Genomic DNA, 13,008 nt, shown 5'->3' with positions numbered 1-13,008 from the left:
GCTTGGGCTTCTGTAAATATTTAGAATCTCCATCCATCAGGAAATCGAGTCAGAAACAAAACTGGATGCCCCCCAAGCCCCTCAAGGTGGAAAAAATGACACCATTGCTTCTTAATACCATCAGGCTGACATCAGCATCCTTGGCAGGTGGCGATTGGCCACGCAGCCTAGCCAATGGAAGAACTCCTCAGACCGGAGGAGGGGGAGAGTGCCAGAGCAAAGAGTTTTTAAACTCTTGCAGGGAAAGCTCTGGAGAGTCAGACCTGACGTGCAACCAGGGAAGCAGAGAACCGCACTGAGCAACAACACCACACGCCCCCTCCCCGTCATGTCTGCAACACATTTCAACAGGGGCCCAGCCTACGGCATGTCAGCTGAAGTCAAGAGTAAGGTAAGGGTAGCCAAGATGCGAGGTGTTTGTATGTGTGTGAGAGAGGGTTTTTGAGTACCACATGGAATGGTACTTTTTCAAGTCGGGGATGGGACTGAATCAATCCTAGGACTGGAGAAATGCAAAGGACTGTTTGCCTCTATGAAAAATCCAGGCATGAAGGGGGAGAAATGCACTGCTTTGGTGCAGCTCCTCTCAAGCATTCCAAGCATTTTACAGACCCCCCTCCTTTCAATCTCCATGTTTCAAACTAATGTTCTCCTGTATGCTGATATTACAGGCAAGAGGTGAACTGAGGCTGGGAAAACTGTAGAGTAAACTTTGGAGAAGGCATAGAGAAAATGGAATAGTGAAAGAAAATGTTAATACCCATGAGCAGCACTTTTATTAATTCTATGTCTGATTATGCCCATTTTACAGATATAGATACAGAACAATAGATATGATGTAACATTTCCCCCCTTAACAGTATAGAAAGAGAATTTTACATATGAGGGTTCTCTCTTTCATGATATTTATAAGGTCTGTTTGTTGAACCCTCAGAGGATAGCTTTTGGTCATGTGACTAAACATTCTGGCCATTGGAGGTTTATATCTGTGCTTTAAATATTAAGTAATGGCCATTGAATTCAACAAACCTCACTTCCAGACAAAGCCCAGGACTTTGCATCAACACACAGTTCCAATCCCTGGCCCAGCATCATCCCACCCCAACGAGAGTTGTTCACTATTATGAACAATATATTTGGAAGGCACCAGGTTGGGGAATGCTAGGCACCTGTCACATTTACAGAAGCAGTTTAAAAAAGCTGCTGCTGCTCCAGAACCCTGAGGACAAACCTGATTCTGCTCCCCTAAAATTAGTTTTTATAGTGAGTTCTGATGTACACAATACTTAATTTAAAATAAGTCGACTTTAGACTACAGTTCGGATTTGTTTGCTATTGATCTTTTTATTTTTTCCAAAAATTAATTTCAGTATACCCAAGCTGGTATATATGGAATCCCAAGCAGTTTTGCAAAAAAGCAATGACCAGACTAAACTTTGGAGGTTCAGAGGTGACTCTTAATGAATTTTTGCTATTACAATACTTGCTTCCCATCTTAATGTATACATACACAGATTGCATACAGAGATATTTTGTGGCTCTGTCTGCATAAAATCTCTTTCTACCAGCCTACACCACACCAGTTAATTTGGAGGTGAGATTTGAGAGAAGCAAACCAACAGGATGCAGAGTTAAAGGTTCATCTATTGGGGATGCTGCAGTAATAAATTCCTGCTATAATCAAGGGTTTGGACTAGATCTTTTCCAGTTCTTTTATTGTATGTTTTTATGAACATGCTATTCCATAAGTCATGTGTTCCACTCCATAGAGGCTGAATAATTATGACTTAGCATGCTCGGGGAACCCTGTTACTATGTGCATTAGGCTTTTCTTGCCTCAGATCTCAGAGAGTTGGGAAGATGGAGACAGAATGACGGGCTTTCAATGGATTAGCTACTGCACATAGAGTGCTTAAGATGGATTAGCAAAATAGCGGGAAGCCCAGGAAGCTATGATGTGATGGAACTCTTATTCGCTATCAATGACTCTTCACTAAAGACATAGCGAGGCAGCCACTTCAGTTTATCTGAGGCGCCATTTGGAAGGTAGAATGGAAAATAGCACTCATAGCGCTATTACTTGAATCATGGGGGCAGGAAGCAAACCCCTAATTTTGGAGGGACCCTTAGCTGCTATTTTAGGTGGTTTCCAGAAGGGAAAATATAATTAAAATAAAAAGAACTGAGGGAATGGCCATGGCTGATTTGTTTATGTCCTCCCAATTCCCTTTCCTCCTACCAGTACAAGTGCTGCATAATTACAATCGAGCAGAAAGATTCCCTGCAGAAGATCAACCCTAGACTTGTGTTCTTCCTTTCATTTTATCATTTGTGAGGGAAAACTTCATCAGGACTGTGAGGATTGTGCTGAAGTTATTAGGCAGGAAAGTGCCCTGCACCTCTGTCCTTAGCAGAGACAGCTGTTAGACGCTTGGCAGACCTTCAAGTTAGGACTCTGTTATCTTTTGCAGCCTCCCTTTCTACTTCATGACCTTTTATTCTAAATCATACTGGGAGCAAGAGTTGATTTTATTATCACCAGGCTTTTTTTTTCTTGTAACTTAGCCTGACTGTTTGAATCTGCATGGGGAGCACTCATCTATGGACCTCCCTGAATGTAAGAGCATCTGTCCAGCTCTGATCCCCAGTCACTGAACTAGACAGACCATGGCTTAGCTGGGGATAAGACAGCTTCCCTAGCAGTTCCTCATCGATTAGAGAGAACGGAGCCTTTGTGGATTAGCCAGGAGGCCCTGATTTTTCTCCTGGTGCCCTGCCTTTCCCATGAGGGCTGGTTCTAGCCAAAGACCAGTCTCTTCCCTCCCCCTCCACAGCTCCTCTCTGGCCTGTCTTACTGGAGTCTCGGCAGCAACAGACTCACCATATATGGTCAGTTTTGGGGTTTCTTTGAAGGCTAGTTCTAAATAAGGGCATGGCTGGGCAGGATGTACATTTTAACAGATAGCAGAGGGGTTGCACTGAGATACCAGGTAAGAGAAACCACCAACATAGCCTTCACACTCGTGTATATATATGTATGTGTGCACGCACACCTTTACATACACACAGATATAGAGACAAAGATCCATCCTCCCCTTCAGGATATAAACACCATCTGTAGCCATCAAAATAAAATATTTTTTGTGAATTCTGGAATAAAAGAATTAGACTTCCTGAAGGAGAAGTGGTGCCTTTCTCCCTTTCATCTTATGCAAGTTGGTCACTCTGAAACATCACTATCTTTACTTGCGATAATCAGTATCCTTTCAGAACAATTATGAATCCTAAGATCCAGAATGATTTTTTAAAAAAAAAGCCATTCAGTTTTTAAAATACCAAACTTCCTTCCAATTACATAGGTGTCTGGTGTCCTGTGCACATATTTTGTATATTTTGTATTTTGTTTCAATCTTCATCTCAAAGATCGACAAGCAAAGAAGCAGACCGTAACACTTTCAATTGATGTAAGACTTTGAAATAACTGAATTCTATAATTGTATAGAACTTTCAGGAAAAATAAAAAGAAATCCACTAAGAAGCCACAGAAAAAGCAAACAATTAAAATTCAAATATCTCCAGTTCTTTCAAACATCCCCATAATAAGGGGGGGAAAACCCATGGAAACGTGCATGTTTTTCTATCATTAGTTGTGATTAAATATAGGAAAGGGTACATTATGGACCTAAATTTGAAATTCATTAGATATATGAAATACAGTAGAACATCCATTTTCAGTAGGCTTGGAATACTACCACACTATATCTTTGTGCAAATATTAGACAAAAATATTCCCAGCTCCTACAGAGAATTACTACAGTATACGCCTAGAGATTGTTTTCAGTTGTTTTCTGTCTCCAGAATCTGGAAAAAGGCCACCAAAATGGGAGTTATCTTAAATAACCTTTGTAGAACTGTTGAATTGAAATGGTAGCATACAAAAAGCAGTGAGTGTAATTTCTCAGGAGAATATGCAAAGGAGATTTTCCTCATGAAAATCAGATTTGTATATGTTTCACAGGTACTGCTAACTGCCTCTAAATAATAAATGGAGGACAGAACTTATAGAATCATAAGGCTAGAAGGAACCTTGGAGGTCTTCTAGTCCAACCACTTGCCCAAGGCAAGAGTCCTTATTTCATCCCAGACAAATGGCTGTCCAATCTTTTCTTGAAAATGTCCAGTGATGGGACACCCACAATTCTTGGAGGCAAGCTATTCCAATTATTAATTGTTCTAACTGTCAGGAAATTTCTTTTTTATTTCCAGGTTGGGTGTCTCTTTAACAAGCTTCCACCCATTGCTCCTTGTCCCACCCTCAGGTGCTTTGGAGAATAAATAAACACACTCTTCCGTGTGGCAGCCCTTCAAGTATTGGAAGACCAGCTATCATGTCACCCCTAAACCTTCTCTTCATTAAGTTAAACATACCTAATTCCCTTAGCCATTCATTGTATGAATTAATCTCCAGCCCCCTTTGTTTGGCTCTTTGTTGCTCTTCTCTGCAGTCTTTCTAGGGCCTCAGCATCTTTTCTTGTATCTTGGTGATCAGTACTGCATGCAATATTCCAACTGTGGCCTCACCACTGCAGTATAAAGCAGTACTACCACTTCTCATAATCCTGATGCTATTCTTCTATTGATGTGGCCCAGGGCTGCATCAGTCTTTTTTGGCAGCTGTACCCCACTGCTGGATCATACTTAAGGGTTGGCCCATCAAGACACCTACTGTAGATCCCTTTCATAAGAACTAATGTTGAGTCAGATACTGCCTATCCTGCACCTCTAAATTTGGTTTTTCCTGCCTAGGTGCAGGATCTTATTTTTTCTCATGACTGAATTGCATTTTGTTGGATTCCCAATGCTCAAGTCTGTCAAGATCCTTCTGAATCTTGAGTCTATCTTCCAAAGTGTTAACAATTCCTCACAGCTTGGTATCATTTGCAAATTTGATGAGTTCCCTTTCTATCCGCTCATCTAGATTAATTATGTTGAAGAGTATTGAGCCCAAGGCAGAACCTTGAACTACCCCACTACATGCTTCCCTCTATGTAGATGTAGTTCCATTGAAGACCACATGCGTGTGCAGTTGATCAGCCAACTGCAAATCCATCTGGTGGTAGTTCTGTCTATCCCACATTGTTCTAAGAAGTAGGCTGTGGCCTACTTTATCAAATGCCTTATTGAAATCCAAGTATATTATATCCACAGTGTTTCCTTGATCCACTAATTTAATCACTTTATCAAAGAAAGCAATAATGTTTGTCTGGCATGATCTTCTGTTTTTAACAAAGGCATGCTGGCTTCTATTACCCTGTTAATTTCTAAGTGCTCAGAAATCTGCTGTTTCTTTTCCAGGATTTTCCCAGGAATTAATATCAAGCAGATTGGTCTGCAGTTTCCTGGTTCCACTTTTCCCCTTTTTTGCAAATTTAAACCACATCAATTTGTTTCTAATCCTCTAGCACTTCCCCCATGCTCCAGGAGTTCTGAAAGATTTTATTCAGTAGATCAGAGGTCATATCTGCCAGCTCCTTCAGAACCCTGGGATGTAAACTATTTGATTCATGTGATTTGAACATCTAAATTGGATAGGTGTTCTCTTAACAATTTTTTGTCTATTTTCACCTGTATTCTTGTTCCGTCTCCCAGGGCGCTACTTTTGATAGGCTGGTTTATTTTTTCATTATGTGTAAAGACAGATGCAAAGAAGGAATTAAGCAGTTCTGCTTTCTCCCTGCCACCACCTTCTTGTCATTTTCTCCCATTAGTGGATGGATCATTTCCTTGACTTTCTTCTTTTTTTTTAATAAATAATTTTTATTAAATGTTTTGATCTTTAAAAACAATAGGGAAGACACAACAAAGAAAAAAACACAATAAGACAAAACAAAACACAGAACATACATAACAATATACAGTAATTTTACAGCTTTCTCTATCAGCTTTCCTTCTTAGTTTTTATAATTCTGCATTGCCTTCCTCTTACTATAACCTTGTCCTATAATTTAACATAGTATTAACACTTATAATAGCATTCATTATTTATATCTCCATATATTTGTATTCTCTATTTTCTGTCTTGGCTTCTGTTTTCTAGCCACTTGTACATTTTGTTCCATACTTTATAGAAGTCCGATTCTTCTCTTTCTTTTAGTTCTATTTTATCCATTTCTGTTCATTCGAGTATTTTCCTGATTGTAGTTTCATCTGAGGGTGTATTGATTTTTTTCCAGTTTTGTGTGAAGGCAATCCTGGCTACAGTGAGTATGTGTATGATTATGTATTGAGATGGTTTGTTCATTTTTTGATCCAGTAGTCCTAATAAGAATGCTTCTGGTTTGAGTTCTATTTTTCGCTCAGTAATTTCTTCTAACCACTTCCGAATTTTGCACCAGTACTTCCTTGTGATGGGGCACGTCCACCACATGTGATAGAATGTTCCAGGCTTGTGGTTGCATCTCCAACAATTAGGGGATAAATTTGGGTACATTTTGGCCAATCTCGCTGGACGCAAATGCCATCTATAAAACATTTTACAGATATTTTCTTTGCAAGCTACTGCCGCTTGACTTTCTTCTTATTTCCTACATATTGAAAGAAACTTTTTTTTTTGTTTTTGGCATTTGTTGCAAGTTTTAGTTTATTCAAAGTCTTAGCTTCCCTGACTTTATCTTTGCAGATTGGGGCTATTTGGGGCTATTAGTTATATGTCCCTCTGTCCATTTTTAAATACTTGCCCTTTTTTACCTTCAGTTTGTCAAAGTGCAGTCTTTATGCAACTAAGCTGATTTCATCTGGGTCTCGTTTTTCTTTCTCTGTGGTATTGTGTCAGATTGGGCTTTTATAATCTCATTTTTCAGAGTTTCCCAAGCATCTTCAGTTGCTTTCCCCTTTAGGATTTCCATCCATGGAATTCTTTCTAATCTCTCTCTTAGTTGTTGAAGTCAGCTCTCTTAAAATCTACAACATCAGTCTGACTTGATTCAATTTCCTGTGCTTGCATTATGACAAGTTCTAGAATGACATGGTCACTATCCCCCAAAGTTCCCTCAACCAACATATCCCTTTAGTAAAAATTAAGTCTAGTATAACTGACCCTCTAGTTCCCTCCTCTATCTTTCCATGACAAAGTTGTCAGCCAGGCACATCCGGAGCTTGTTTGATTCTCACTTGCTACAGAATTTGTCTCCCAGATGATAGCTGGTAGTTAAGTCTGCCATTATTACAGTGGTGTGGTTCCTGTACACCTCAATTTACTAATTAGCTAAAAATCTATTTCCTCTACTTGGTTAGGTGGCCTATAATACATAACCTATAACAATATCATTTCTTTTTCCTCTAATATTCACCCAAATACTTTCAAGAAGGCTTTCATCCTTGGTATTGTGAATATTTCTGTAGAGGTGTAGTAATTATTTATGTACAATGCAACTCCTCCTCCTCTTTTGTTGAGTCTGTTGCTTTTGAACAATTTATATCCTTCTAACAATATGTTTCAATCATGAGTTTCATCCCACTAGGTTTCAGTAAAAGCAACAATATAGTATTGGCTCTCATGTACCAGGAGTTCTCACAAGTTCTCTGTGTTTGTTCCCCATACTTTTAGCATTAGTATACAGGCATCTGAGCCCTTTATGTTGACCCTATATTTGCTTCCTGCATCTTCTGTTAATGTACCTGAGTGCCCCTTTCTTCTCACCCCCCTCTTCCTCATTATCTGCAGCTGGCAATGGAGTCCTAGGCTGCATTAACAGTTATAGAATCAAGACCATGCGAAGTGTTAATACCACTTTATAATGCCTTGGTAAGACCACACTTGGAATGTTGCTTCCAGTTTTGATTACCTCAGTATAAAAACTCTAGAAAAATGCAGAGAAGAGCAACAAAGATGATTAGGGGACTGGAGAATATAATAGTATAGGGTTGCCTGCTTGAGCAGAGGGTTGGACTAGAAGACCTGCAAGGTCCTTTTCAACTCTGTTACTATTTTATATTATTCTGATTTGTTTTCTTAGATTTTATGCTTTGGTGTGGGTCCTAAAAATTAGTCTTCTTCTCCCTCCAGTTTTACTTCAAAGCCCTTCTGATGAGCTGAGTCTGTTGTTTTCCAAACACATTCTTCTTGGTCCTTATGAGATACATCCCATCTCTTGCATTGTATTGCACCTTGTAGTATCAATGATTAGTCATTTAAACTGCTCCTTCCACTATGTCCAATAAGGCTGCTACTTTTCAACAAAAGCCATGGCTTGCAGAAATAATCAGATTTCTCTCTTACATTATTGCTTTAGGCTTTTCTCTAGAAGTGTTTGTTTTTGTTACTTATTTTACACCATGGTTGTATATTTGTTGTGTTATAATAGTGTCTTCTTTTAAAAATTGGTCTAGGAAAATAAATAAATATTTTCTGTTAGGATGGCAAAAGATGGGCTTGATTGCTGTTATAAAGGGACCAGGAAGAACTGCTGCATATCAAACTGCATAAGAAATCTGTTCTGCAGAAAAAATGGGCAGGAGCAATTTTTTAAATTAAATGTTATTATGAAAAATGGGAGGGGGGGAATCTACATAATCAGAATGGGCAAGTATGAAGGGACAGGAATCACCCTCACCAAACCAAGCACACAAACTGAAATCCTTTAATATATGTGAAAGTCTCAGATATAACCTGGAGTTGATCAGGACAAAGTAATAAGCACGCATGGAATGCCTTATCTAGAAAATGTCTCTAGGCCAAATCTCCTTCAATGGTGTCTGATTCAGAGGGATCCTCCTCTTCCTTTATTAACATTACAGACTCTAGTTTGCTTATGAAATTTCAGTACTGTTGCCTTCATTTTACCAATCGTGACCCTTGCTGTGGAGCAGAAGAAATGAACATATTAGAGATGATTTTAAGAATGCAAGAGAAGTTTCTAGGACAATGTTTACAGTGCTTGGCATGAGACACTGCTACTATTGGCAACATTTTTGCTTGATATCCATGACTTGCAATTGTTTGCATCTGTGAAGCTGCTGTCAGAGATTGTTTGGAATGCATCCCGATCCAAACTTGCTTCCCCTTCTTAGGTCAAAAGCAAAGTTTAAAACACAGAACAGTCTGTGACAGGCATTCCTGTGAGAACAATGTCCCATTAACACCATGTGATAAATTCAGATAATCAGTCACAAAAGCCAAAGCCTCCAACAATCTTGCCTGCATTTTTTTGTTGCTCCACAACCTGGAACCCATAAATTAGTATTTATTGCCTCTCTAAAATTGCACCCAATCCTTGACTTTTCAAGCAATTTCTTCAAAGGGCCCTTTGTAGATTTTGGAGTAGAATCCAAAAGAAAGTTTTGCAATGTTCCTTTTGCACTGCACAAACATTAGTACTAATCAGCAATATATTAGTGAGGGACTATCCAAAGCAGGAGTTGATGATAATTGATAAAGGAAGAAGGTATTTGGCTTGATAGCCAGTTTCTGCTTGGTATCACTAAATTGCTTCTCTCTTGATGTGCTGGTATTCCCTAATGCTACCCTATCTGGTGTGCAGAAATCTGGAAAATGCCTAGATAGCTGGAAATAATTAGATGTTTCTGTAGCTTTTTACAAGAATCTAGTACTTGTTTTTTTTAAAAAAATATTTTATTAACAAACATTATAAAATACACACACACAAAATTTAGACGTAGAACACATTTACACAGTTCAATACAAGCAGGAGCTTCCTGTTCTTTCTAATAGCAATTGTCAATCGATAGCATTCACCTTATATTATTTCCCATTTAATTGTATTTTATTTGGGTTTCACCATTCTTAACTTTCTTATTTTATTCATAACTATTATTTTTGAGTTTTGTTACATTCCTTCATTGATTCTTGTTTCTTTCCTCCATCCACCTATACTATTTATCCCATATCTGGTAGAATTCTGATTCTTCTTTTCCCTGAATTTCTTTAGTTAGTTTGTCTATTTCAGCACAGTCCATAACCTTTCTTATTATTTCATCTTCACTTGAAGTTAGTTTGTTTTTTCCATTTCTGGGCATAGGCAATCCTTGCTGCCGTAGTTATATGTAGTATTAAATACTGGATTTCTTTTTTGTATTTCGCAGACATTATTCCTAATAAAAAGATTTCCGGTTTCCATTCTATTTTAACTCCCATTATTGCCTCCAGCCAATTTTTGATCTTTTTCCAAAAATTTTTAGTTTCCTCACAGGTCCACCATAAATGGTAATACGTTCCGTGTATCGATTCACATTTCCAACATTTTGGGGAGGTATTTGTTGATATTTTAGCTAAACTTGTTGGTGCCAGGTGCCATCTATAAAATATTTTGTATTGCTATTCCTTGTATGCAACTGAGAGTGTCATTTTTAAGTTTGTTCCCCAAAATTTTTCCCATTTGTCTAATTCAATATTATATCCAAAGTTCTGCGCCCATTTTATCATTTGTTCTTTCACAATTTCCTCTTCCATTTTATACTTCAGGAGAAAGGAATCTAGTACTTGTAACCACATCTTGATTTCTGAATTCAACTATAGTAGCTCTAATATTTTCTCTTTTAAAATGTTGTGAATATGAGAGTGGAAGGATTATATTCTAGTCATACAATTTAAGTTTGATTTTGGAACTGATTCATTTGTTTGATAGTTGTGAGCTTGGACATTTACCCAATTAATTATTTTAGAATAAAAAAAAATTACAATTACAACTAATTTCTGTAGCATTCAGATTGCATGAATTGTGCCTATTTGCATAGGGTCAGATGAGCACTTCTGTTATTTAAGACAGGCATATCAGACACTTTCTGTTCATGGTTTTCCTATAGAATTATTTCAGGCACCAGCCAATTTGTATGAGAAGTTCATGATATTACCCAGGAGATTTCACTTCTCTTGGTTCTTAACAATGAGCCTGACTAATTATGTCCCATACTTCTAAATAGCCCCTGCCTCCCAGGGTACAACTGAAAACACTCCAGCCATTTTAAGGAAAGTACAGCTTGCATAAAGTTTAGAAAGTTCCATGATTTCGGGTTTGAAAATGCTAAGAATTTAGTGATAAATAAATCCATATCCAAAATATTTGAAGCATTTAACTTTCATCACTCTAAATCAAAACAGTGGAATGAATACTGGCTTAACATGAATTTGATTATTTTTTAACACTTTTATGCTTCCATTTTTGTAAATGCTCCATATGCACAAAAAGATAAAAAAGCTACAGTGCACGATAGAAAATGAAAAAGGGAAGAAGAAAGCAAGCATTTAATTGAAAAGCTGATATTTTAGTCATAGTAAAAATTAATGTAGAAATTACAATGTAAAAATATAAATAGCCATGAATCTGGTCTCAATGATATATTTAACTTTTGTTAGAAGAGCAGTGGGGTACTGCCACTGAAATATAGTGCTATTTTGATTCTGTCAGATACATACGTGAAGGCAAACTGCATTACAGTATTTTTCCCCCCACAGCTTTTGTGGTTAGTTTATTTATTTGATTTGTATAGCTCCCCATCTCACCAAAGTGACTCTGGGCAGCTCACAACAGTTGCAAATAACCCAATAAAAAGTTGCTGATATATATTTCCCTTTTGATTTTCCATGCTTTCGAACTGCTAGGTTGGCAAAACCTACTGATAAATCCAAATCTAGCTAGATGATAAATTCCTATAATTAACAGAGAAAATAAGTTTAGCTGACTAACATGAACAAAACAAGACACACATCAAAATAGAATTCTTAACATTGCTTTTTCCAGTCTAATCACTATTACATGTATAGATAAAGAAGGGAAGTGTAATGTTGGGCACAGCAGTGAAAGCTGTTCTAATAATGTAACAGATAAAGTGCCAACACTATGCTACTTTCCTTCTTCATTTTTTTTCTTTCTGTAACATCTAGTTCATTCTCTGAGGAAGATTATAAAGGAACAAATATGTGAGTCCTGACAGAAGGCTAAACACATAGACCTCCATTTGCTAAACTTCCACCTAAGTCCTGCCTCCATTTAGCCATCTCTGAAACATTGCAACCAAGAGATAAATCTTTGTGGATCTGCGACAAGTATGACCTCCATTTTTCTCCCAAGTTTGGTGAATTCCTTGTAGAGGGGACACAGCGTGTTTGGATTGGCAGAACTCCCTGGCACAGCTGACGGTATGAAACTGTCTCATATCCAGAGAGAGGAAAGGCCCCAGGAATGCATATGAGTTTTTGTTCTCAGCTAAGGTATTTATGCCAAGCACCAAGAATGGAGAAGAACAGTGCTGGGGAGGGATGCAATCAGGACACCAATGAGATCAAACACAGTCTTTCCTTTTACATAAGATGAAATAGAACAGCTTGCCTTTTCCTAAATACTTAGTCTCCTAATGGTGGCAGTCTTGCTTGGGGAAAAATTATAGTTTTGCTAGGAGATAGTCAGGTCTCTGGTTTATAAATTCCTTTCTAGTTTTATATTGATCTTTCAAACCAGATCTCTCCCCTCTAGTTCTTCCTGATTTCAAGCAACTTTCCTTGTGCTTTTTCTTGGGAATGTTTCTACTTGCTTTTTAACTCTTCACTTGGATTTAAGTACTAAAGAAGCTACTCTTCTGTCTGTGCCCTGTAATCACTTTGTATTATGCATAACACATGCAGATGTTTGCTCCAAACCATATTCCATAATGTTCACTCACAAATCACACTCCAGAATGTTGATTTGCATGTTACTTTAACACTTTAACACTCTTCCTTTTTCAAAAGTGAGGAAAGTATACCTGTAACTAATGTTCCAGGTCTACAGACTGACTGACTGATTATGTGCCATTGACTCATTTTATACTCAGATCAAAGAGATAGATAGATTTTCTTCAGTTCTCCCAATGGTGCCCTCACTGTTATTGTAACTGTGTCCATCCATTGCTATTGGGCATTTCATTCTTCTCTATCATGCCATCTTTGTCAGCATTAGAGCCTTCTTCAGAGAGTTAGGTGTTTGTATATATGTCTGAAGCAGGATAATTGGAGTA

The 13,008-nt window shown here is 37.9% G+C and overlaps 1 protein-coding gene across 1 annotated transcript in view; it reads left to right on the top strand.

Moving 5' to 3' along the window:
• The first annotated feature begins 217 nt into the window (after positions 1–217).
• Positions 218–13,008, top strand: part of CNN1 (calponin 1) — a 37,656-nt gene continuing 24,865 nt past the window's right edge. Inside the window, exon 1 of the mRNA XM_081937102.1 lies at positions 218–391. Within this exon, the coding sequence (XP_081793228.1) occupies positions 329–391 (63 nt within the window). The 5' untranslated portion in view covers positions 218–328. The remainder of the gene's footprint in view (positions 392–13,008) is intronic.

Source organism: Natrix helvetica (assembly GCF_964273705.1).
Source record: "Natrix helvetica genome assembly, chromosome: 1".
Taxonomy (NCBI): Eukaryota; Metazoa; Chordata; class Lepidosauria; order Squamata; family Natricidae; genus Natrix; species Natrix helvetica.
Note: the sequence above shows the minus strand (reverse complement) of the source record. Positions and strands in the feature narration are given on the sequence as shown.